The sequence below is a fragment of the Accipiter gentilis genome, chromosome 1, assembly GCF_929443795.1.
Source record: "Accipiter gentilis chromosome 1, bAccGen1.1, whole genome shotgun sequence".
Classification (NCBI taxonomy): domain Eukaryota; kingdom Metazoa; phylum Chordata; class Aves; order Accipitriformes; family Accipitridae; genus Astur; species Astur gentilis.
The window spans coordinates 32,492,355-32,514,715 of NC_064880.1; the positions used below are offsets into that span (position 1 = coordinate 32,492,355).

General features: G+C 37.5%; 2 protein-coding genes across 15 annotated transcripts in view; one reads left to right on the plus strand and one right to left on the minus strand.

The window, feature by feature from the left end:
• METTL5 (methyltransferase 5, N6-adenosine) overlaps positions 1 to 22,361 on the plus strand; it is a 414,631-nt gene that overhangs the window by 57,876 nt on the left and 334,394 nt on the right. The window lies entirely within an intron of this gene.
• MYO3B (myosin IIIB) overlaps positions 7,740 to 22,361 on the minus strand; it is a 212,028-nt gene continuing 197,406 nt past the window's right edge. For 11 of the 14 annotated variants that reach the window (XM_049808063.1, XM_049807983.1, XM_049808038.1 and 8 more), the window contains 3 exons: positions 10,662 to 10,768; positions 10,241 to 10,287; positions 7,740 to 8,926 (listed from right to left, as the gene is read on the minus strand). In XM_049808063.1, the coding sequence (XP_049664020.1) occupies positions 8,791 to 8,926; positions 10,241 to 10,287; positions 10,662 to 10,768 (290 nt within the window). In that variant the 3' untranslated portion in view covers positions 7,740 to 8,790. Of the gene's footprint in view, positions 8,927 to 10,240; positions 10,288 to 10,661; positions 10,769 to 22,361 lie in introns of those variants that run through there. The other 3 variants (XR_007506998.1, XR_007506997.1, XM_049807972.1) reach the window with 2 other exon arrangements.

Here is a 22,361-nt window from a genome sequence, read left to right on the forward strand (position 1 = left end):
GCCTGTTACTTTGACATAGTATAATGTCTCAAAAAGTAAGACAGTTTCTCATTCTACAGCTCATTTAAAATTTCTCATTATGTGCCTCCCTTGCAAGCGCTGAAATTAAAATGACAGATAAAGATAACAACATAATAGGCATTTTTTTAATGCAGTGGTCCACTTGGGCACAGGCAGTTCTTTTGTCCCCTATTCTGTTGAAATGGATAATCAGGACAGTATCATCAATTAGATTTTTCACTTTAACTTTTCATAATGTTTCCAGACTTCACTATTTGGCAAAGACAATTGGGACAGATTTCTTTATTTTTTCCTCTGGCCTAAAACTCAAAACCCCCCACTTCCCAAACTGTTACCACCGAAGAGTTTATTAAATGGCTGAAAAAGACAGCTGGTCCCACCATCTGTTAAAAATTTTCAGGGGCCAAATGAAACAGGTTACACCTTTAGCCATGCCAAGTCTTCCAATACCCCCTCCCTCTCACAGCCTGTGGAGGGCTAATCTGAATTTCACGCTCTGATTTTGCTATTGCTAATGTCTGAGCTTCTTATGTGTGCTTCTTGTAGTTGCTTATATTACTTCTCTAGCAGTAACAAAAGCTCCCCTCTCCTTTTAACCTAGCTCATTTGCAATCAACGGAATCCTGGGTCTGTAGTCTCCTTTACAATAAGATACTGTACCTTGAAGGAAACCCACAGAGAACCTAGTATCTGACTTTTTGGAGCAACAGAGAAAACCAGGGGTACATTTCTGTTGTTTTGCAGCCACTTTTCTATAAATGCTAATGGAAATAATTCAGATGTGCCAACAAAGACAGAATCTGCAACACACTGCAGGTGTGAGGGGGCTGAAACAAAAGGGATGCTAACCCTAATGGTATTTCTTGTCATTAACAATTCTTTGATGTTCATACTCGAGGCGCTCTTTTATCTTGTAGTTTTTCAGCCATCTTTGTTAACATGCAGTGCAACTAAATCTTTTTTTCCCTAACCTTTAAAGACATCTACAAAATGTTTATGCTAAGTTAGTTTCTATAGCATCTTTCTGTAATACACATTGAAGTAAAATGAGATAAAGATTGCAAGGTTATTATTAAAACATCAGTAAGTTCCTATCATTAAGTGAAAGAGCAGATCAATAAAAAGAAGCTCTTAATGTTACTTTAATAAGGATGAGTTTCCTGTGACAGGACTGGGGATTAACTTCAATATAACAGAAGCGGTGTTTATAATATAGCAGCTCTGTTGATAAGAACCAGTTGTTTTACTTGTACTCATTAAAAAAGAGAATTACAAATATCAGTAAGTTCCTATATTAAAGCCTTACACGATACAATATATTTAAGGACATTCTAATTTTCCAGAAGGGATTTCTCTACCACTAAGTGGGCAATGGCATTCAGTCAAGGCGCTGTAGGTGGAGTTTCTCCATATCCATCTGTCTTTCCATGACTTACAGATGGAAAAACGCTGTGTCTTTTAAAATGTTCAACTCAGTAGGATGACAGTAAAATGAAATGAACAATCAAAGCACATAAGATGCCAATCTGAACTACTGCTCAGCACTACCAGCAGACCCAGCGTTTTGCTCTCATCCCATCGGTCATGTCCTGTTAGATCACATCCCATTTTATCACAGTCTGTTGCATTATTGTTGCAGCATGCTGGAATGTTAAGTGAGCAACATAATCAATCAATACCACTTTCCAATTGGAATTCAGCTGTAAATCTGCACTGAGTTAAAAATGCTGGAGATTGTAATACAAGTTATCAAAAGATGCAGTTTTATGAAGCCTCCCATTTAGTTTTTCTTTCAAAACTTCATTTCTAACAGATCAATTTAATAAAATAAATATAACTCTGTGCCTGCATTAAGTACAGCACTTCTCTTTGAATTTGGATGTAAACTTCCATCACACTAATCCTACAGAACAAGAACATAGACAACAGTGGTTACATTCATACTTTTTCTTCTTTTACAGCTTACTTTCATCTTGAGGCATAAAGTCAAACTAGGAACAGTGTAGTTAATATGTTGTCTTGTCCCAAGTTTCAGCTGTATGGATTGATGGACTGAGCTGCTTTTCTTGTTTCGTCTACAGCACTGAGCAGTCCTAGAAATGTGTATGGGAACTGGGGATCTTAGATTATTGACGATTTTATCAAACTAACAGATTATTTTAAATTATTTTTCTTGCAATAGCACTGAGGAGTGCTCATTCCTGAGGTGATAGGAATTACAAAACTAAAAGTTTCTCTTTCAAAGCTTTTGCAATCTCAGTAAGAGCCGTTCTGTCATAGAAGCCTTTACATAATCTCTCCTGTTGCATTAACTGTGTTAATTTGTTGCTTATAACAGGGAGCAGCAGCAAGAACAAAAAACACTGAATAAACTATGTCACATAATTTTGTGGAAGTACCTCCTCTGCATTCCTCTCCCTTTGCTAAGGGCCCCAGTGTAGCATCTCCATATCGTCATTTCCAGCCATACAGCAATGTCATATTCCGGCAGCCGGCCTTCTGAGGATTACTTCCATGAGAACCACAAGACCCTGCTACCCCAGTCCTGGCCTCATGCATTCCCACCAGTGCATTACACAGCACAGCACCCCAGTTCTGCTATTCCAGTTTTAGACAGGTCTTCATCACAGACTTGCCATGATAAGTGGCACAACAATTTTCAGAAACAGCCCTGACAGGCCTCCCTCCCTCCCAACACTGTACTCCAGCCCAACGGACAGCATCTGGTCTTTGTTGTGGTGATATAACTTTCACTGAGAGATCAAGACGAGACTTTCAAGCCTACTTTTCACTGGTAATGGGTCAGAAATTGGGACTTGGGTCTCGTGCAGAAAAATGCCTACATGTTGATCTTCCTACTTGCCTTCTCCATTCACCAACTATTTTATAAAAATCCTATTTAAATTATTGAAAAAAGACTCTCTCTCTGCAATTTAATTAAAAAAAGAGGCCTGCCAAACAAAAGCAAGGAATTTAATCTTATTACTGGCCTGACCAATAATATGTAATCTGGTTTCTGGAAACATTACTCCAAGATGTGTTTTTCACTTATCTGCTCCTATGTCCTTCAGCATCACAGGACATAAGTACTACAATAAACACTTCCCTGATAACACAATGTATGTATTTACTGTTCTGACTGATACTGGACTTATACATGTAATAAAATAATTTCCAATAATTCTTGAGAAATCCATTAAAACAATTTAGGGCATCAGCCTGTGTTTAAAGACACAGTGAGCTATTATTATGAATTATTGGCCTCCTCCCTTACCAGTTCCAGTACCCAGCACCAAGGAGACACAAAGCGGCTCACTGAGTTCTGTGACCTTTAGCTCTGGCCCAGAGGACTGCTTCTCAGCCTTTGGTTTTCACAGCATCTTCTGCTACTTTTGTCAGTCTGGGAGTCCTGCTCTGCTGTCAAGCAGAAACATGTTCTGTTAACTAAGCATTCTGCTACAACTCCTCCCAGGGTGAACAGCCTTAAAGAAAAGGCACATTAACGAAATGTATTTCTAGTGTTAACAACAAAACTGACATTATTTCTTAAATTTTGCTGTCAGAGTTAAAAGCAGGATGGATAAGTTTATTACATGCCATGTCTTGTGCATGTATCAGCACTAAAACTACTTATCTCTTTCTTATGGGATAATACTTTTGTGCCATATGGCTTTGTTTTTAATTGTATGTACTATATGTATCTGGTTAACCAGAAGACATTAAAAATGCCAGAGCTTCATTGTCTCTCAAAATTCTCCTTCCATTTCGATTTAAAAAAAAAAAAGGAATGAGAAATAAGAGTATGGTAGACTTCAGTTATTTATCTCATTGCTAACTATTTTACAAAAAAAAAGCAATACCCCTATACAATTACAATTCTTACAAAAGGAGGAAAAAATATTCAATTATAACACTACTTTTTTTTTAAAAAGGTAAAATTTTTAAATTGGGACTTAAATCTTGTTTTATATCAATTTAAATTTGTTGTAAAATAGCTAGAAGTACCACCCAGACATCTTGACCTCCAGCCATTTGCTTCCACCACAAAACTACTTTTTTACTCCCTCTCCATGAAATCATAGAACTTTTTCCCAAATTATGTATTTCCTAATCTTCACTAAAGTAGAAACTTGTGGAGAAACTCTACTTACAGTGATGGACCTGAGTTCTACAATGTGAGATTTGATCATCTGTCCTCATATGCATGAAATCAAGCAAAGACCAATGGATACTGAAAAGAGACCATTGGGTATTAAAACTGCAGGCTTTAGGCATACATGCCTTGCACTGTCAGAAACAACCACATAATGAAGTATATGAAACTTAACCTGTTTTCCCACTGTTTATTGAATTTATTATCAAATAAGAATGGACCTAAAGACACGACATATCTTCAATTCCTTTTTTGATTTTTAATATCTTCTATATTTAAAACCGTATCTGTTTTTCATGATGATAGAAGGTATACATAAAAAAATATTTCTTCACAATAACAGATGTCGGTTATGACAATGAAAGTTAGAGATTATCCAGTCAAGACTATTGATAAATAAAGTATAGCAAAAATTGAAGGGATCTAAATATAGAAAATAGCAACACTAGGAGATCCCTTACAAATCTTTATAGTGTGCAACCATTTATATTGAACGAGAAGTGCACCGGGGGTATGTGAAAAGTAGTATAAAGTAAATTGGTAGCTCCCTATTACCCTCTGACAGCGCAAGTCAGAAGCTCTCCAACTCAATTAAAAAGGACCATGTGTAAATACATTCCTTTTGTTTAAAACTGAAGCAATAAATCCACTTTGTGTTTGTATGCATGTGCGTACCGTGTATAGCGTTCAGTACCACAGTGTACCAGAATTCAGGAACGTAGTGGAATTAAAACACAATGAGACAATTGCTTGGAAGTATAACCATTCACGGTTATATAAAATACAGAAAAATATCATATAAGTATATAATTATATAAGCATTATGCTTACATTAGCAACTGTGCTAAATGACATAAGATTAATCAGTAGTTGCCTACTGTTAGGAAGAAATTTTCCTTCCAGGAAGATGACTTTGTAATTGTCCAGTGTGGGTTACTTTCTGTACCTACCACTGAAAAACTTGGTTTTGATTGCTACCACGAAAAGGAAAAGCAGCTTTTGATCTGATTGGATTTAGCAAAGTCTTTAGCTTTACATTATTTATAGCCATATTTTATAAGCTTCTAAGTAACAACAACTCCTTGGATGGCCTGACAGGGGCCACTTAAAAGACCTTCAGCGCACAAAAGCCCATTCCACCACCCTTACAGTGTATGGGTGAGGGAGGTCACAGTGGGGGCAAATTTAAGATGGCTGCAATTTACTCCTATTCTAAGGTCCCTTTATGTTACTAAAGTGATGTAAATGTTTAAGTGAGAAGTACGTTTAAAATTACCAAATGAAAGGGACTAATCTCCAAAAGCTCCCTGACCGATTTTTGTCGGCACAGAGAGAAGTTTTTAAGCTGCCATAACTGAAAGGCAGAAATTGTCCTCAGCAAGAACCGGTTCCTAGTGCCGTTAAGGTCTACAGAAGTAATCTACTAAAATCCCTTGTTGAGCTTCACCCTTTTCTCTCCCAGATGCCGAAAACTGTTTAATATATTACACACTGTCTAAGAAATGTTCTTCTTCCTAACAGGATTTAAAGTCTTCACTTTTATAAAATATTAAGAACAGGATATGTTATGAACTATTAAGGAAAATACATTAATATTTCAGGATAATATACACAAAAGGAAATAAATCAGAACAACGCTTCAGTGCTGTCAAAACCAAATAAGAAAATCTAAGCAATTCACATTGATAATCTCCCACTGACCACAATCATCACACTGACATGTCTCCTGTACTCCTTTTCATGCACAAATAATTCAACCCAAACATACACATCTATCAATGTGAGAACAGAAGTTCAACTCTGGCCAGTTTCAATGTGACTGCATGGCTCTACAGCAAGCTGAGGATAACAGTCTAAAGGCATATATGTGCTCTAAAATGAGGGTGAGAGAAGGCCACCTCACAGGGGTTATCTGGTGAGGGTAAAGGGAATTGATCAAAAACAAACGAGGAAAGGAGGATAAATTATGAAATAATAAAATGCACAAAGTGGCTTTGTGCACAGTTTTTAGCTAGGAAGTAGCAAGAATGAGAACACACTACTCAACAGCAGCTTTTAGATAGTAACTTCAGTATAAAAATACTAGTGACAGTAAACTAATTTGAAAATTTATAGCAGATGTAGATAGTGGCATTACATATAACAAGGAATATATTGTATTTTACCCTTTCCATGCAATTAAAGACTGCTTAATATCTCTTTGAAGTCCATTTCTGATGGCTGAGATTGGTACGAGCTTAACAACTGAGAAGAATTAAAAAGAAGAAACCTAAGGAATGTACTTAGGGAGTGTTTGCATTTTGCTTGCGCTTTACTATTTAACGTTCTGAAGCTGCTCTTGTTTAATTCGGGCCCCCAATCAGCAAAGCACTTAATCATGTGCTGAAATTTCATTGATTTCAGTGGGACTTAGGCTTTGGCTTAAGTACTTCACTGAATTATATATTATTTTTCACTTTCCCTTACTTCTTTATGAAATTAATAGAACTACACAGAGTAATGTATTACTCAGTGTAAGGTAAACTGCTGGTTTTTAGACAGGTTTTTATAATACCTAACTGGAAAGCTCACTACTATTTAACTAAAACAATTGATAAACTCTAACTATGCATAATAATGATGTGAATTGCAGTAATAATAAAACTTTATTTTCCCACATAGTTTTCAAAAAGGACCAGAAAACATCGATATTGCTAGAACTCCGTGTCATCTATGCCAATATAAGAATAGGGTTAGTAATTTGAATGTTTAAAATGTTATTTTCTATTCAAATATGTTACAAATTAATGGAGAATTTATACATTGCATAGGGAAAGAAAAGTTTTATGTTATTTTTTATGAAGTATCATAACAAATACTCATTCTTCTTGTATTTTGACAAAATGTAAAGAAAGCAATCTGCACACATGCATTCATATCAGTTGCCATTCATATTTGCACTGCATTTTTGAATATCATTAATGCACCTGCAGCTACTCACCCATTCTCTGTTGTTTAAAATGTCTCTAAATTTGAAGTACAGCAGAGGAGAATGAGGAGTGAACCGAAGGACTTCAATCTCTGGCAGGATTGTAGCTTTTAGTTTCAACCTTCTGTCACATTTTAGGTGAAGAATGAGTGAAGGATTGTTCTTCTTGGAATGACTGAATCCTTTTCTCATCATCATCTGCCCTGCTTGACTTAATTTCTGTGTTTATTAGGAGAGACAAAGCTTTTGCTGAACTATCCATTTCATTACCTTTTCTCCTGTCAAACCCTATTCTGGTTTAGGGATGGCCTGACTGCACTTGGGTCTCATTTCCCATGCTCCTGTGGTCAAAAAGTTGGTGCCAGTGAACACTGATGGTAAGAAATTCTGCAGCTTAAGGAACAGGTGTGAATTGCACCTCTGCAAGGAAGAAGTTTTGTTAGCACAGATCAGGGTAAACCCATAGGAAGGGAGATAAAACCAAGGGTCATAATTAGGTCTATATAATACAAGGTCAGATTTAATCAGCATGGTTTCTCAAAAAAAAAAAAAAAGAAAAAAAAATTGTGAGCAAATTTGTAAGGCAGTACACATGAATGTTTTATTCCAAAAAGTTTTTTACAGGAGCTTGTATGGAAAAGAAGCAAAGAATTGTCACAGATCAAAACTGTGGCTCAGAAACAACAAGAGTAAGATAAAATAGTCAGCTTCTGTCACGGAAACAGTTACCAGCAAAGCATCTCAGTGTTCCATAGAAAGTTACATACTGTTTCATTAAGGATTTGGAAAGAAAGTGAAAAGCAAGTAGAAAAATTTGCAGGTGACATTTTTCTCCCTGCTACATACAAGAGGGCTGTGGAAATGTACGAATCACTGGAGTCCAGAAATACAGGTTAAGAAAGAAATTAAATACTTGCATGGATAACAAGAATAACTAGTCATAATGATGGTTTCAGTCACAACGACTATATGAAGCAGTGTGTGAAATGTTAGCTCTAAAACTTTTGCTTCTTATATTTGAAATAATTCTTCACGATAAGCTTATGGTAAACTAATACTTTATAAGAAAAATATTTACAAGGTAAATTGAGTCACAATCATTATTTTAGATGATTTTACTCCATACATTTTTATCGTGTTAAAAGCCATACACAGCACAGAAAGTTATAAAGGATAGTGTTTAATACCAGTCTAATGAAATGCAAAACATTTTCACTATGACCCCAAATGAAAATTTTTAGTAGAGTTCTTTTAATCCAGTTCAGTTCCTTGATCTTATTTTTCACACAGCTCTACCAGCAGTTGTGCCAGCACAACAGAAGGGATGGCACAGGGTGGGAACAGCAGCTGGGGGGGGAGCATGGAAGAAGGGGTTAGAACTGTATAAACTAACCTTGCTGCTAAAGAAACGTGTCCATTACAAACATCAACACATACAGTTAGTGCTGCTCCCCTTCACTGGAACTGCTTATAGAAATACAGCTAAATGGGACAATTCACAGTTGCAAAACCAGGTCTAAATTAGTGAAAGAAAGTTACTAGCTGAAACGGTATTTTTTAATATATAAACACACGCACAAAGTTAATTGGAAGAGATTACCATCATGAAAATACTCTTACCAGTATTAGTCAATAGAGTAAGTGAGGTTCAGCTTTGAGCAAAAGACACAGCTCTTGAAGAAGGAGGAGATGGGGAACTAAGAAAGCTCTCATCTTCAGGGATGGATTCAGCAGCTGACAATGATTTGTAATATTCATCTTCTCCGTCCAGCACTTTGATTTGGCTTGAAAGAAAACAAACAACATTTATTAAGTTAAAAAATTAATTCTGTCAGTATCTTCAGAAATAGAAACTTCTCCGTGGATGTGAAAATGAAGAGTCCTAATACAAGAAAGGAAAAAAAAAAGATGGGATGATTTGATGAGAAAGATATAGCTTTTATACATACTTTTACTTTGCTATTACTTTATTATGATTATACTCTGAATGGTTCTGAGGATCAGTGAAATGCAATATAGTCTTTCATTTTGGGTGTACAGAATGACAGACCAACTATTTGCATCAAATAGGCATTTCATTTGAGCAATGTGACTTTTTTGTCTGTATATGTTCCACAAGTAGGGTACAATTTTGGTAACGCATTTCAGCTGATGGTTTGCTGTGAATACGAGCCAAAGACCACATCACCAATTTGGGGGGAAAGCCCTATTGACATCAAGGAGTTTTCATTTTCCTGTGATGTATGATGAGCACTCCAGTTTCATGCTAGTGTTTTTATTCCTTGAACAGGGATAGAGACTTTTTTAAACTAGGGGAGGGAGATGAAATAAACCAAATCTTGTGCAGTCGTGCAAAATTTTGGGCTTTAACCTTGACTCAAAGACCTCCTATTCATACAGTTATATTCAAAAGATTAATTAAAAACAGAGCACATAATACAGAAAGTTCTTGTATACTTTTGGAGTACATGCATTTGCAAGACCAAGCATCCATCAGTTCTCTCTGGTCCACATGATCAGTCAATGAAATATTTTGGCAATTGTATAGTAGCCAGCCTGGCTTTTGTAAATTGTTTTCAGTGATTTCTACCTATCACCAGGTGACAACTGCTCATGTGACAATGACAACCGACTCAGTTCAATGGAGAAGGAGCAGCTCCCTTTTGGGCTAAGTGGCCTCTCTGTCAGTTCTTAAAATGTGCTCCCCCAGCAGGGCTGAAGCCCATTGGGAGTGTAATGCTGCAAAGCTGGCAGGGCTTCTGCCCGTGTTCTAGGTCAGAGAACTTGTTTCAACACCCTTCATCTGGCACCTTTCACTATGGCTAAATGCACTTAAAAACATGAAGAAAGCTATTTTTTTGTAGTAGTAGTACTCGGAAAGACCTGGGGAGCATATTTTGTAAGAATCAGTTCTAGTGTCTGTAGACAGCAGTACATGCAAGTTTTACATTTGCTTCTGCAGAAAATGTCCAATGTCAATGCACAGAAATATGTTGTTTATTTTTAGAAACCTCTCTAGAAAGTTTTGCATATTCTGTAATATCACAAAGGACTTCTTCTGTTTACAGTTGCTTAGAACTAAGAAGATAGATATTTACCCAAGTTTTCTTGGCTTCCTCTTGCTCCCTTGATATTCTAGAGTTCCCTGTGGAGAGGGCCAAGAACACACAGTCAAAGCAAAGCAGCAAGTCGTTAATTTTTAATTCAAAGTGATTTTGTGTTGAATGCAAGCAGATGCTGATAATATCAGAAGTCACAGCATAATTTTTTTGATCAAAGGGCTCAAGTGAGCCTGATGAAGCATGCATCTTGCTCGTCTTTGATAAACCACATCAATTATTCACCGTGAAGGCAGACATCCTGACATGAAAGCAACAGATAAAGAGCATAAGCACATGTTCAAGACGAGAGCAGAAGAACGTGGGGGTGGGGCTGGAGGGGCTGAAACAGGTATTAATAACAGAATTATTAACTGGAAACAAAGCCAGTAAAACAGCTTTATTGCCACTTTGAACTCACGTTTAACTGGTTATAGTACATGTTGTCCTCGGGGCTATTCAGCATTTTGGGCTGCTGACATCGTCGACGAGGTGTTCTCAGCTTCTGTTCAAGACAGTTTTCTGAACCTACAGTAAGATAACGCAATTTAGTTTTAAGCTGTGCCAGGTGCTGTGAACATCTTAGCATATTTTAGTCTGTAAACAGTCTTCTGTCCTATTTGGTCCTGGATTTATTAGCAAGTCTGTCCTATCCAAAGTAAGCACACAGAAACTGGGGAATCATTGTTTTCTCTTTTGAAACTTAGTTCAAACATAAGTTTTTAAGCAGAACTTAATTTTTCCTTTTATAACATTTTTTATTCTTTCATATATCTATATCACACAGCTCCTTATTCCTTTCACACTTTATCTTAGTATCTTCTGTTATCTAAGCAGGAAATGAGGTATATTGTGACCAGCTAGGGATATATCATTCAGCAGCAGCAAAACCGTTTTTCTACAGTAGACAGTAATAAAGCCTTTTGACTGATGAGACTTAGTCTACTATAATCATTTTTATATAATAAAAAGGCTACCTTCTTGACATGGCTCTCTGTTTAATCGGAGTAATCGGACTGGTTTGGAATTACGTTTTCTTAATATAATTTGTGATGTGCTGTAAAGTAACAGTTGCTTAAAGTCATCTGGAAAGCAGAGTTTAAAGATGAATGAAATATTTCAGAAAGGGTGGATTCTGAAAAGAACTAACAGCCTTTTCTTTTTTTTTTTTTTTTTTTTTATTACGGAAAAAAGACATTATGGTGTGCTGCATTTTACCAGGCATTTTCTGTGGCATATCTTCTAGATTACCAGGACAACTATTTTCAGTATAAATCAGAATCACTAGGTTACTAAGAGACACTAGGGGGGGTAAGGAAAGGTCATCTACTTTTCAAATAACTCTCCCAACGCCTTTGACTTTCCTGATAGCTCCCTGTTAAAAATTATTTTAGTGACAGTAAGAATAAAAACAGGTTTTGGTGGCACTGAAAGAAAAATACACATCTTATCACATTTGCATCCCATACTGCATGGGTAACTTGTGCTGATACAAAAGACCAGCACAAAGATCAAGCAGCATGAGTTCCTTTAAACACTTCAAAACTGAAGTCAATATGGCTTGTGTGGATGCAGGGCTCTAATCTCACAAGTAATTTGTAAGATCTGGCCTTAAGGAGCAGCTAATATTACAAAGGAGGTTTATTATACACCCAGGTTTACAGTTTGCAACTATTGTACTTTTCTGCAATTAGTGAGTGAGGTAGAGGAGGTGGTTGAATTTTGGCCTTTTCAGCCAAATAACTGACTGTTCTGGGACATTTTCTCTCTTCCACTGTATTTTTCCCTCTCAACAGTAAAATTTGAAAGACAGTAGTTTCCTCTGAGTGTGGGACTGCAATCTCTGTGTGGGAGGGGAGCACTTTTTTCGTGCCAACTGTCATGTTCCTTCACAACACCTGGGAGGGATGGTGGGTTAAATGGCCACCACGGAACTGACTGCAGAGCTGGGTGAATGAGAATTTCTCATTCTCATTTTGGAATTTCTCTAAAAATGAAAAACAGTTTTATAGAGAAACATTACATTTCTCCAGTAATACAAAATAACTTTTAAATAATACACTCATGTTGCTTGCTAATTTAATACCCAAAGCTTCAATGCTTTATACTTTCAAGTTCAGTAAACCTTTATATTTTTGCTAAAGAGCTTGTGATTGAGCCTCAACCTTTGCTACTTGCATTGTATATAACCAGACACAGCAGAAGCTGTTCCAGAAAATGCTTCTGGGGAAATTGGGTGCCCACATAATATATGTGTCTTTGGAAGGTTTTTTCTCTAATATTTAGATAGGACATAAGTGCAGTTTTGTTATCTCTGAAGTCTTTGGAAGTTTTGTGGAAGACCTGCCATAACTACATTCTACTGTCTCCCTGTTTGCTCTGAAAGTTATTCAAATTGTTCTTAGGCTTTCTGTCTCACGACAGGAGGGTCTGCAATTTTTGCAAGCAATGTTTTCAGTCACAAGGCCATCTGAACTCCTTTTTACAGCAATGTAGTTCTTGAATACCTCTCCACAAATAACTTTTTTATTCTAGGAAGAGGCTGGTATGAATAAAGACTCAGGTCTGCACGGTTTTGCATAATTTCACACACCTCTCTGCAGCTTGCCAGAAGTAAAAACACAGCACACAAATATTTAGAAATTTTCAAACAGTATGATAATATGATGGGGTATTCTTTTTTCCTTTCCCCCAAATGCTGTTGTGGCCTTCATGTTATTTTTTCAAAACACCTATATGTAGTGTCTTTGTTTTAAAAATGTCTTTTATTCATTAGGATTCTGAGACACTAATATTTTGCTCTAGCTTTTTATGCTGACACTTAACTATTTCTGTATATTCTACGGGTGGTCTGCAGTTTGTGTCCTCCAAAGGAAATACCCTTTCAGTGGTCCCATTTGTCTTAGTGTTTAGTAGCATACTACACGAACACTACAAAATCTGGTAACATTTATCATAAACTACCATATCTGGAGAAAACGGTATTAACATGTGCTCCACACTCAGCAATTGAATAGGCATTTTAAATGCTGTTCTAAAATATTTTGCTTCGATGACAAACTTAAAGCCACCAGTAAGAAAAAAGTCACTTGTCATTTTAATAGCAATAGCAGCACCATTAACAGGGTATTGTCTACACTGCACCCAATTTGTGCTAAGTGCCTCTGGCACGTCCAGTCTCCCGAGTTTGCCACAAATTTAGAGACCAGATGAGAGAGTGAGTACACGAACTTCTTTCAGGTTGTCTTTTAGTACCGTTTTAAAAGTAGGAGATCTTCCCCCCCCTTTTGTCTGGAAGAAAACCTTTCCTTTGTAGCTCTAAGCACAGAAATTCCTTAGGTTACAATTTCGTTATTGGTAACTTGCTTACTGCAGTGCAGAAATAACACAGAGTAGGTAAAATGCCTTCTGCCAAGCGCACTATGTCAGCTGATCTACCAAGTGTAGGGCAGCTGAGGTTCTGGGCATCCTTCTTTCCTCACTTGAACCCAGAGAGGCTGATACACATGGGTAAGCAGGGTCATGTGGATGCTACCCTGAAGCCACCACAAAATTGATGTTGCTTACAGTGAAGGGAATTAGAAACTGGCAAATGGATAAAACTCTTGGAGTATAAAGTATTTATAAGTAAACAAACCAATGGTATTTCTCTTTACTCCTCTATTACCACTATTGGTTATCCTTTTTATTTCTCTGATACATAAGAGCCCAAGTCAATAGATCAGGACCTTGCAGTGCTCAAATAGATTAAAAAGCCGTGTGTTTTCAACTAAATGCAAAGTCAATTATTCGACTTAGTTACATTTTTAAGAACTGGGAATTGCATAGTTGGAAAGCAGTGTCTCCAAGAGAGAGTTGGGAATCATCACAGATATTCAGCTGAATATGAAGCAGACTGGGTGCAAAGCAGAAGACTACTCAATAGAAATAGGAAAACCGTTTCATCACTGAGTGCAGAATTATTTTAAAGTGCCTGTTGTAAACTGCAGAACAAGAACAATTTGAAATCTGGAAAACCTGCCATATGGTGAGAAATTTAAGAAGACTGTTCTATTTAATTTTTTTTTCAAAAGAAAGTTACGAGGTGATTTGAAGCAAGCCTAAACCCCTCTATAGAAAGTGGAGGGTTTTTCACCTTCAGAAACGAAAGTCTGAACTGTCTAATGGTCAGAAGTGGAAGAAAATTTCAGACCAGAAGTACAGCACATACATATTGAAAACAATCAGTCAGGAGAAAAAAAATATTTAGCAGTATGAGGGAAGCTCAGGTTGAGATTGGAAGCTTTTAGAAAAGGTATGTTTTGACTCAAGCTGAAGTTAAAAACTATTCAAGATATGACATATATTCCTTCTAGCTTAACAGGAATTCATTTCTCTAATGTGACTTTTATCTACGAGTCTCAATCTGCAGAAGATTTTGTATTGATCTTTTCATTTCTGGGATATACTTTCACCTCAGAATTTCCATGTGACTCTTCTTCTTTACTTTCTTATGGCTGAAATGGAAATATTTTTCTTCAGTTAGCCATCACATCCATCATACTGACACTTTTTATGACATCTCTTGGCTTGCAGATGATTAGCACATTTCTTATGCCATATCTTATTTAGATGATTTTTCTGTTTAAAAACCCATCCTTTACATAAGTTGCAAAGGACCCTTTCAGAAATGCACAAACGGACAAACAGGAAGATTTAATGAAAAACTTCAAAATGCTCTTTAGCACTGACACAAGGACTTTTGCATCTAGGATTTGGGCCCTGACCAGTTCTTTCAAAACAGTACCTGCAAAAAATGTATTTTCCTAATGATTTCCCATGAGGCAGATGACTTCACTTGATATTCAGTGAAGATCTCTTCTTAGATGTCCTGTTTGTCCTGCTTATCTTGGTATTGAAAACTTAGGGACCAGGGACTGGGCACACTCTTCAGAGGAACTGAGAATCATCAGATTTTGCTCTCTGAAATGAAGCTAGGGTCTTCATAAACTCTTCATAATTAAACTCTTGCTTCAAAAACCCCTTCATGCTGATAACCTCACCAAACATTGCTAATTTTTCCTATATGGAGAATTCTGCAGAGAAGATGGTGATGAGGCAGCTACAACTGCATTTGGAACTTGTAAAATACACTGATGTGAGTCAGTTTGTTTTAAGGTTGGTGCAGCACAGAGTGGGCCCTAAACCCCAGATGACGTCTTACTTTTAGCAAGGAATACACAGAAGGGATCTTTGCCAATGTGTCAGTGCCACAAAGTGGGCTGTGTCACCTATTCCCTTGCTGAAGGGACTCCATCCACTACAACGCATATTGAAGGGTGGAGCTGAGTAGTCTCATTTTCCTTCATAAGCCATTTACCCAAAACAGGTTTGGAAGGGGTTAGTCTTGTCTCTTCTGTTATATGTGAACACAAATCTAATATCACAAGAATGGTAGTCCTTCTCTAATTAGTCAGACAGGAAGACTTAGAGTACGAGAAGGGGCAGCCTGCTAAAGGAAAGGTAATGGGGCCATTTAGGGAATCATATATATTATTAATAGTGTAGGCAAATAAAGTACATAAATCAGTATGACCAAGAAAAATAGTAAGCATGTGGCTGATTTCCAATCTATAATATCAGATGAAACATGAAAGTGCAACCCTTAATTATAAGCAAATATTAGCACAGACTCATGGGATCTCATCATAACATCTCAAGGTCTACATTCATGAAAATTTAAGCAATGTTTAAAATCATGTTAATTTGTTCTTTGTTTGTTTCTTTTCCTGCCAGTCTAATTTATTCCAAAAGACTTTGGTTCTCAAGCCTGGATATATTGATCATGCCTATGTAAAGCATTGTTATAGCCTGGGGAGAAGACTTTTGTGGAAAAACTTGTCTTTGTTCTCCTTTGATAATTTATATGTATTTTGATGTTTTCAAGCTTTTCCAGTTTTGAATCATTTTTCAAGGCAGCAAGTTAAATTCACTTTTTCTCTTGAAGTCTTAGGCAAGTGCAGAAATGACCTCACAGACAATGATAATATATGTCCTCCTCCTGGACTGGATGCTAAGTGGATAATTATGTGCAGCATGTTGATTTCAAGGAACAGCTACATTTTCTTCTGTGCCATACAAGTCTATTCAAGCAGAGGGCTCAAGGGGCTAGTGATTCTGGTCCCACTCATATCAGTGTTAAATGGGAGTGACTGAACATCACTTATGCAGTAAAAAATGCTGTAAATGAACTAGGCTTTATGATTTTAATTATTTCAGCTTTATTTTAAAAAAAGAACGATTTACAAAGGGCACATAATGCTGTTTGGCCAAGACTGTTCATACAAACATATTTTCCTCCCTTTCTCGTTCCCATGATTCTCCACCATTTGCACAAATTAGCATCACACTGTAAGTGCAAAATGGGAGTAAAATGAAAAACTTGCCTGAGAAGCAGAGTGAATACTCAGGCAGTTAGCTTCCACTGAGGACCTGCTGCACCTGCCTGCCTGCCACACTCAAGCCAGTTAATGCAGAACTATCTTGCACATCCCTGTACAAAACTGCGGTCAGCGTGACTTTAGTATGAGCACACATTAAGAGATACCAGGCCCACATCACAGGGCGTTTGTTCACTGCCTGTTAAATGCTACCAACTATAAATGCATCAGAAACAAGGACAGGATAACAGGTCTAATAGACTTCACAGAATAAGTACTGTAGAATAATCTGTAGCTTCATTTGGGAATAACGAAGTTATAAGGTCTATGCTATATACTATAAATTTAATTATGTTATGTGTCCTGGTTTCAGCTGGGATAGAGTTAACTGTCTTCCTAGTAGCTGGTACCGTGCTATGTTTTGAGTTCAGTATGCGAAGAATGTTGATAACACTGATGTTTGCAGTTGTTGCTAAGTAGTGTTTAGACTAAAGTCAAGGATTTTTCAGCTTCTCATGCCCAGCCAGCGAGAAAGCTGGAGGGGCACAAGAAGTCGGCACAGGACACAGCCAGGGCAGCTGACCCAAACTGGCCAACAGGGTATTCCATACCATGGGACGTCCCATCTAGTTTAGGAACTGGGAAGTGGGGGGCGGGGAATTGCCGCTCCGGGACTAGCTGGGTGTCAGTTGGCGGGTGGTGAGCAATTGCCCTGCGCATCATTTGTACATTCCAATCCTTTCATTATTGCTGTTGATATTTTATTAGTTTCTTCTTTTCTGTTCTATTAAACCGTTCTTATCTCAACCCATGAGTTTTGCTTCTTTTCCCAATTTTCTCCCCCATCCCACGGCAGGGGGCGGGGGGGGGGGGGGGGGGCATGAGTGAGTGGTTGCGTGGTGCTTAGTTGCTGGCTGGGGATAAACCACGCCATTATGGTAGTTCTGCAAAAATGCTGGAGGCTGATAGAAAATAAACACACTGTCTCTGAAAGATTTTAATCTCAGTACAAGCAAAACCACACTATGAGACAACAACATAGGGTAGGAGAGAATAAAGAGCAAATCTGCTTGGTGACTTAAGTAATGAGGTGTGTCTCTAACATCTTCTTTTCCCTTCTGAGGTTAATGAGAGGGAAAGGGAAAACTAAAGGAAAGAGAAATGGACAGGAAAAAGACAAAAAATGAAATGATCAAGTAAGATACTGGGAAACTAAGGAAGAGAAGAAAGGGGAATAAACAACCATTAATGGTGAAGCAGTAGAACCTAAGTTCTGGCATCAGAGGATTTGATTAATCTAGTAACATCAGAAGCCGGAAGGCATGTTGGCATATTTAATACTATTAACAATTGTAATTCTCTCCAGGATACTTCATGCTTACCTAGCAGTAGCTTCAGAGCTCTGCAAATGTTCAATAAGGCCATCCATTCTGTTGATATAATGAGATATAGTATGACGGGAACCATTCTTGCCACCAAATGCCTGCAGTCCCTTCTTCTACAGAAGAGTGTCCAGGAATATTTATAGGTGCTAGTGCTCTTTATGCTGCTAGTGACAAGCAAGCATGGAAAGAACAATAAATCAGATGACCTTTGAGGAGTTACAAGGCCTCAGCCCTTGCTAACTGTCACAAAATATCTTACTGGAGATTCACATAAGTGTTGCTAAAGGAAAGGACATTAACTACTTCAAAAATACGTATTAATACTTAGAAAGAGTGTTTAGTCCTTCAGGTATCCTGCAACTGCAGTGTACTCAAAGCTCTTACTTGGATTCGGTAGGTAAAAATAATAAGTTAGATTTAATTAGTTTCAGTGTCAAGTGCTTTGTAGTCTAAGTCTATAGCTCCAAATGTAGTTACCAGATTCACTGAAAACACAGAATCTGGAGGGGTAAAAAGTCCTATAATAGAAAGATTTAAAATAAAATAAAACCAAGGTTCATGATCACCTCAGATCCCCCACACGAATGTGGTGAACTAGAATTCTGTTTATTCAGATGGAGTGTGCTCACAGTGCCAAGAGCCATAGACTGCTAGGGAAATCACTGTAGCCTCTTTGATGTCATGTGCATCCCAGAATCTGTAACACACTGCTAAAACTGTGAGCACAGCCTTTTGTTTATAACCCTAAACAGAACCATTTGAATACACACACTGAAAGAACTCATAACAGAAGCAATGCGTTTTCTTCCACCCAGTGATTCATTACTTATGGCTTTATTTTAGATACTGCAGTTCTACGCAAAGCCATATGCTTTAGATTATAAAGCACACTAAGCAAATCATAAGTTTTTCAAGATGGTATGTAAAGGCTGTTTTTGCATCTGTTTGTTGCCAGTGACCCAGATGATACTGTAATTAGAACAACAAATATTTTATGTGAAATCAATCATTTAGCTGTCTCTGAACCCTGAGACAATGGCTTTTAGATACACTTTGTTGGGAAACAAGATCCATAAATAGTTAGAATCTTGGCTTTCGTTGTTTTTTTCCCTTCCAACACAGTTCTGATCCCTCAGTATTTGTCAGTTCTTTCAGTCTCTATTGTGAGTGATTTAACTGTAGAGGGAAAAGGCAGAGATTAAACAAAACATACCAAAGAACTAAACTGTCAGTAACTAACACGGGTTAAGATTCAAACCTGTCAGCAAACAGCATGCTTCTACAAGTATGGTCTTGAAGACATGTCTTCCTATACACATTGAATATACACAACCCCTCATATGCCCTGCATGTAGTAATATCTAATAGTGGGTTCCAGAGGTGTGGCAACTAGTCAACTAACCAGTCAAAGCCAAGAGGTTTACACAGCTACAACTTTAACTTCAGGAAAAAAATCACGCCAAACCATCCTGAATGGCAGAAACTACTTCTGGACAATGCAGAAAACTTAACTGATGATTATTTTTCTTCCCCTCCTTAAACATGACCCAGGGCAGTTGTGGAAGCTGTTTTTTGGTGAATTTTTGTGATCTTTTCAGAAGAGACAGTTACTGGTGAAACCCAGGACATTTCAGGTATGCTGGAATTACTACATATCACAGCGTATTTCCTGGTAAGACCTGCTTAATCCAGTAGCCACCAGGTGATAAGGAATAGGTATCTTACATTATCATGTGAGGTAAGTGATGTCTCTCTTGCTGGTTGAGCAGTGCTGTATAATCAATACAAGTGAATGAAGAATTTCGCAGGGGAAAAACCTACTGAGAGCAATTAAATACGAAGAGATCACTTCCGGATCGGGAAATCCCTGAGCCACAAACCATGCTAGGCTGGAGAGTGTTCTGGGCAAATATCTCTGCTTGCCCTACTTTTTTACTATACCCTAGGCTTTTGCTCTTGGTTACTGTCAGAGAGAGGAAATTAGGTTAAACAGACTTGGATTGGACTTCAAATGCTCTTTCTTATGGTGGTGGGTTTTTTTCCCCCTCTTTTTCTTTGTGAGGTTGCTAACATTCAAATGACCAGGAAAGAAATCCACTTACATTCAAGCAGAACAAATCCCCAAGAGACACCTGAACCTGAGGTTGAGGTAACTCCTCACAAGGTGCATATCAGAGTCTTCAATGCAAAGATCATTTCAAGGCCAACTTTAACTTCTTATGGTAGGATGGCTGTATTACACTTGCCTTTTTGTTAGCACTGCACCAGATCAGCCTGATCTTCTGGAAGGCAGAAGTAGAAATCCTATGTGAAGAGGAATACTAAGGAAAGCCAGGCATTCTTCAATTTTCTGGACATGCCCCATTTTCCCTTCTCTGGAATTATTCATCTGAGGTACTAGTCTTGATGTAGAAACACTGGGACACCTACACAGGCATTGTGCACCTGGAGGCTTGCCATGATGCAAGCTTGTCCCATCAGCATTATGTCATGGTTGGGACTCAGCCTGTTGGTGCAGTTTATTTGTTTCGTGAATTTAAAGAAAATAGGATTAGAAAGAACCTCAAGTGACTATTTTGTCCTTCCCTGCCTTCCAAAGTAAAACCACATCTCATGTTGGAGGTATGAGAAATTTTCAAAATTGCTCAGAAACAAAAGATATAAAAAAAATCCTCACAAACATAGCATCAACAATGGAGCCATTCATTATTACTTCTGCATGATACTATGACAGCTATTCCTTCAAAGAAGAATTAGGATGATGATTTAGTCAATCTGATTGATTAAATAGCTTTGGCAACTTTAAAGTATGAATCCTAAATATCCTGATGGTATCATCAATTTTAGAGATATTCTCCAAAGTACATTTGGACTTTGCAATGCAAAAGTTTTTAAACTGCAGATTGTGGATCTCAAAAGCTGTGTATCATGTGCAAATATGCCTAGAAAACTCACTGGACACTTGGCACTGGTTCATCTTGTGGATTCTAGCAAAGCAAAGCAAAGCATATGGGGAAAAAGATGAAACAAACATAAAAAGTAAACACTGTGATTAACTTTTAAAAATAAAAAGTCAAAACATTCAGTGCATTAGGGAACAGTAACAAATCACAAATACCTTTCTAATACTGCTTCTCTACATGGCCAAGTACTGAAGTTGCCAAAAATGTATCATACAAATGTGGGGAGCTAGTCTGTGCAATCAGAAATAGGGCAGGAGGCAATCTGTAAGTTCACACTCAGTTAAGATGTGGTTCATAATGGGCCTGTGTTTCAGAGTTGCTGTCCTAGCAAATAGCCTGGATCCTTTTAAAGGTAATACCTTACCTTCTTCCAAACTGTAATAATAGCATTTTTATCCCGTACCCTCAGAGATTAAGCCACTTGATTGACTTTGAATTCTGGACACACAGGAAATTTGTATTAATTTAGCATAATGATGAGGCGCAATAAAGGCTCTGTGGAACCACAGCAGCATGGTCTCTAAGGTTTTGTTCGTTACAGAAACACAATTTGCATATCTAAAGGCTTGAAACCATGGGTCCATATTGATACAACTAGTATCTCAAATTTGAGTGTAGCAGATTCAGCATATATTTCAAAGAATAAATGGTAGAAGCCCAAGATAAAACTCTCAGTAGATTTCTTCATTAAGAAAGAAGTTTTTTTCTGAATTCAAGGTAGTTGGCAGCAGTAACTTTTAAAGGAAGTATTAAAGAAAGCTTGACTGAATCATGCAAAAATGTCACTAGTTAGATATTTGCTTCCCAGTGTTGCTACAGTGATTTGGTCTGACATTTGTAAATCTTGGAAGTAAAGAAGGTATCTTGGCTAGATAAAGGAAACTAATGCTGCTGACCTATGTGCTACAGCAATCCATTCTTAAAGGGGCTGTTAATTACTACTGGGACTTCTAACATTAGACCTACAATTAGTGATGGTTCAGAATTGATCTACAAATCAAACTCAGGCCAGGGAATTCTAAGGGAATATTTTGAAAGAAAAACTGAAGAAGCATGAGCAAACTATTCAGTCAATGACAGAGTTAGAAAAATAAGGAGGAACAGAAAAACCTTCAGGCTTTAAATATGTCTGTATCTTGTGAAAGAGCATCTAGGTTTTTTTCCCCCTTCCAAATCCAAATCACAAACCTTTGACTACTTACACTATGAATCTTATGATAGAATGCTAGACATGTATAAAAATAAGGGGTCATTATTTCCAGAGGTGTAGTTCATTAACTTTCATCCTGAAAAGGTAGATAGGACCTTCCAGTAGTAGTAAAGCGTGTTCAGAAAATGTAGAAAAGATGTTTAA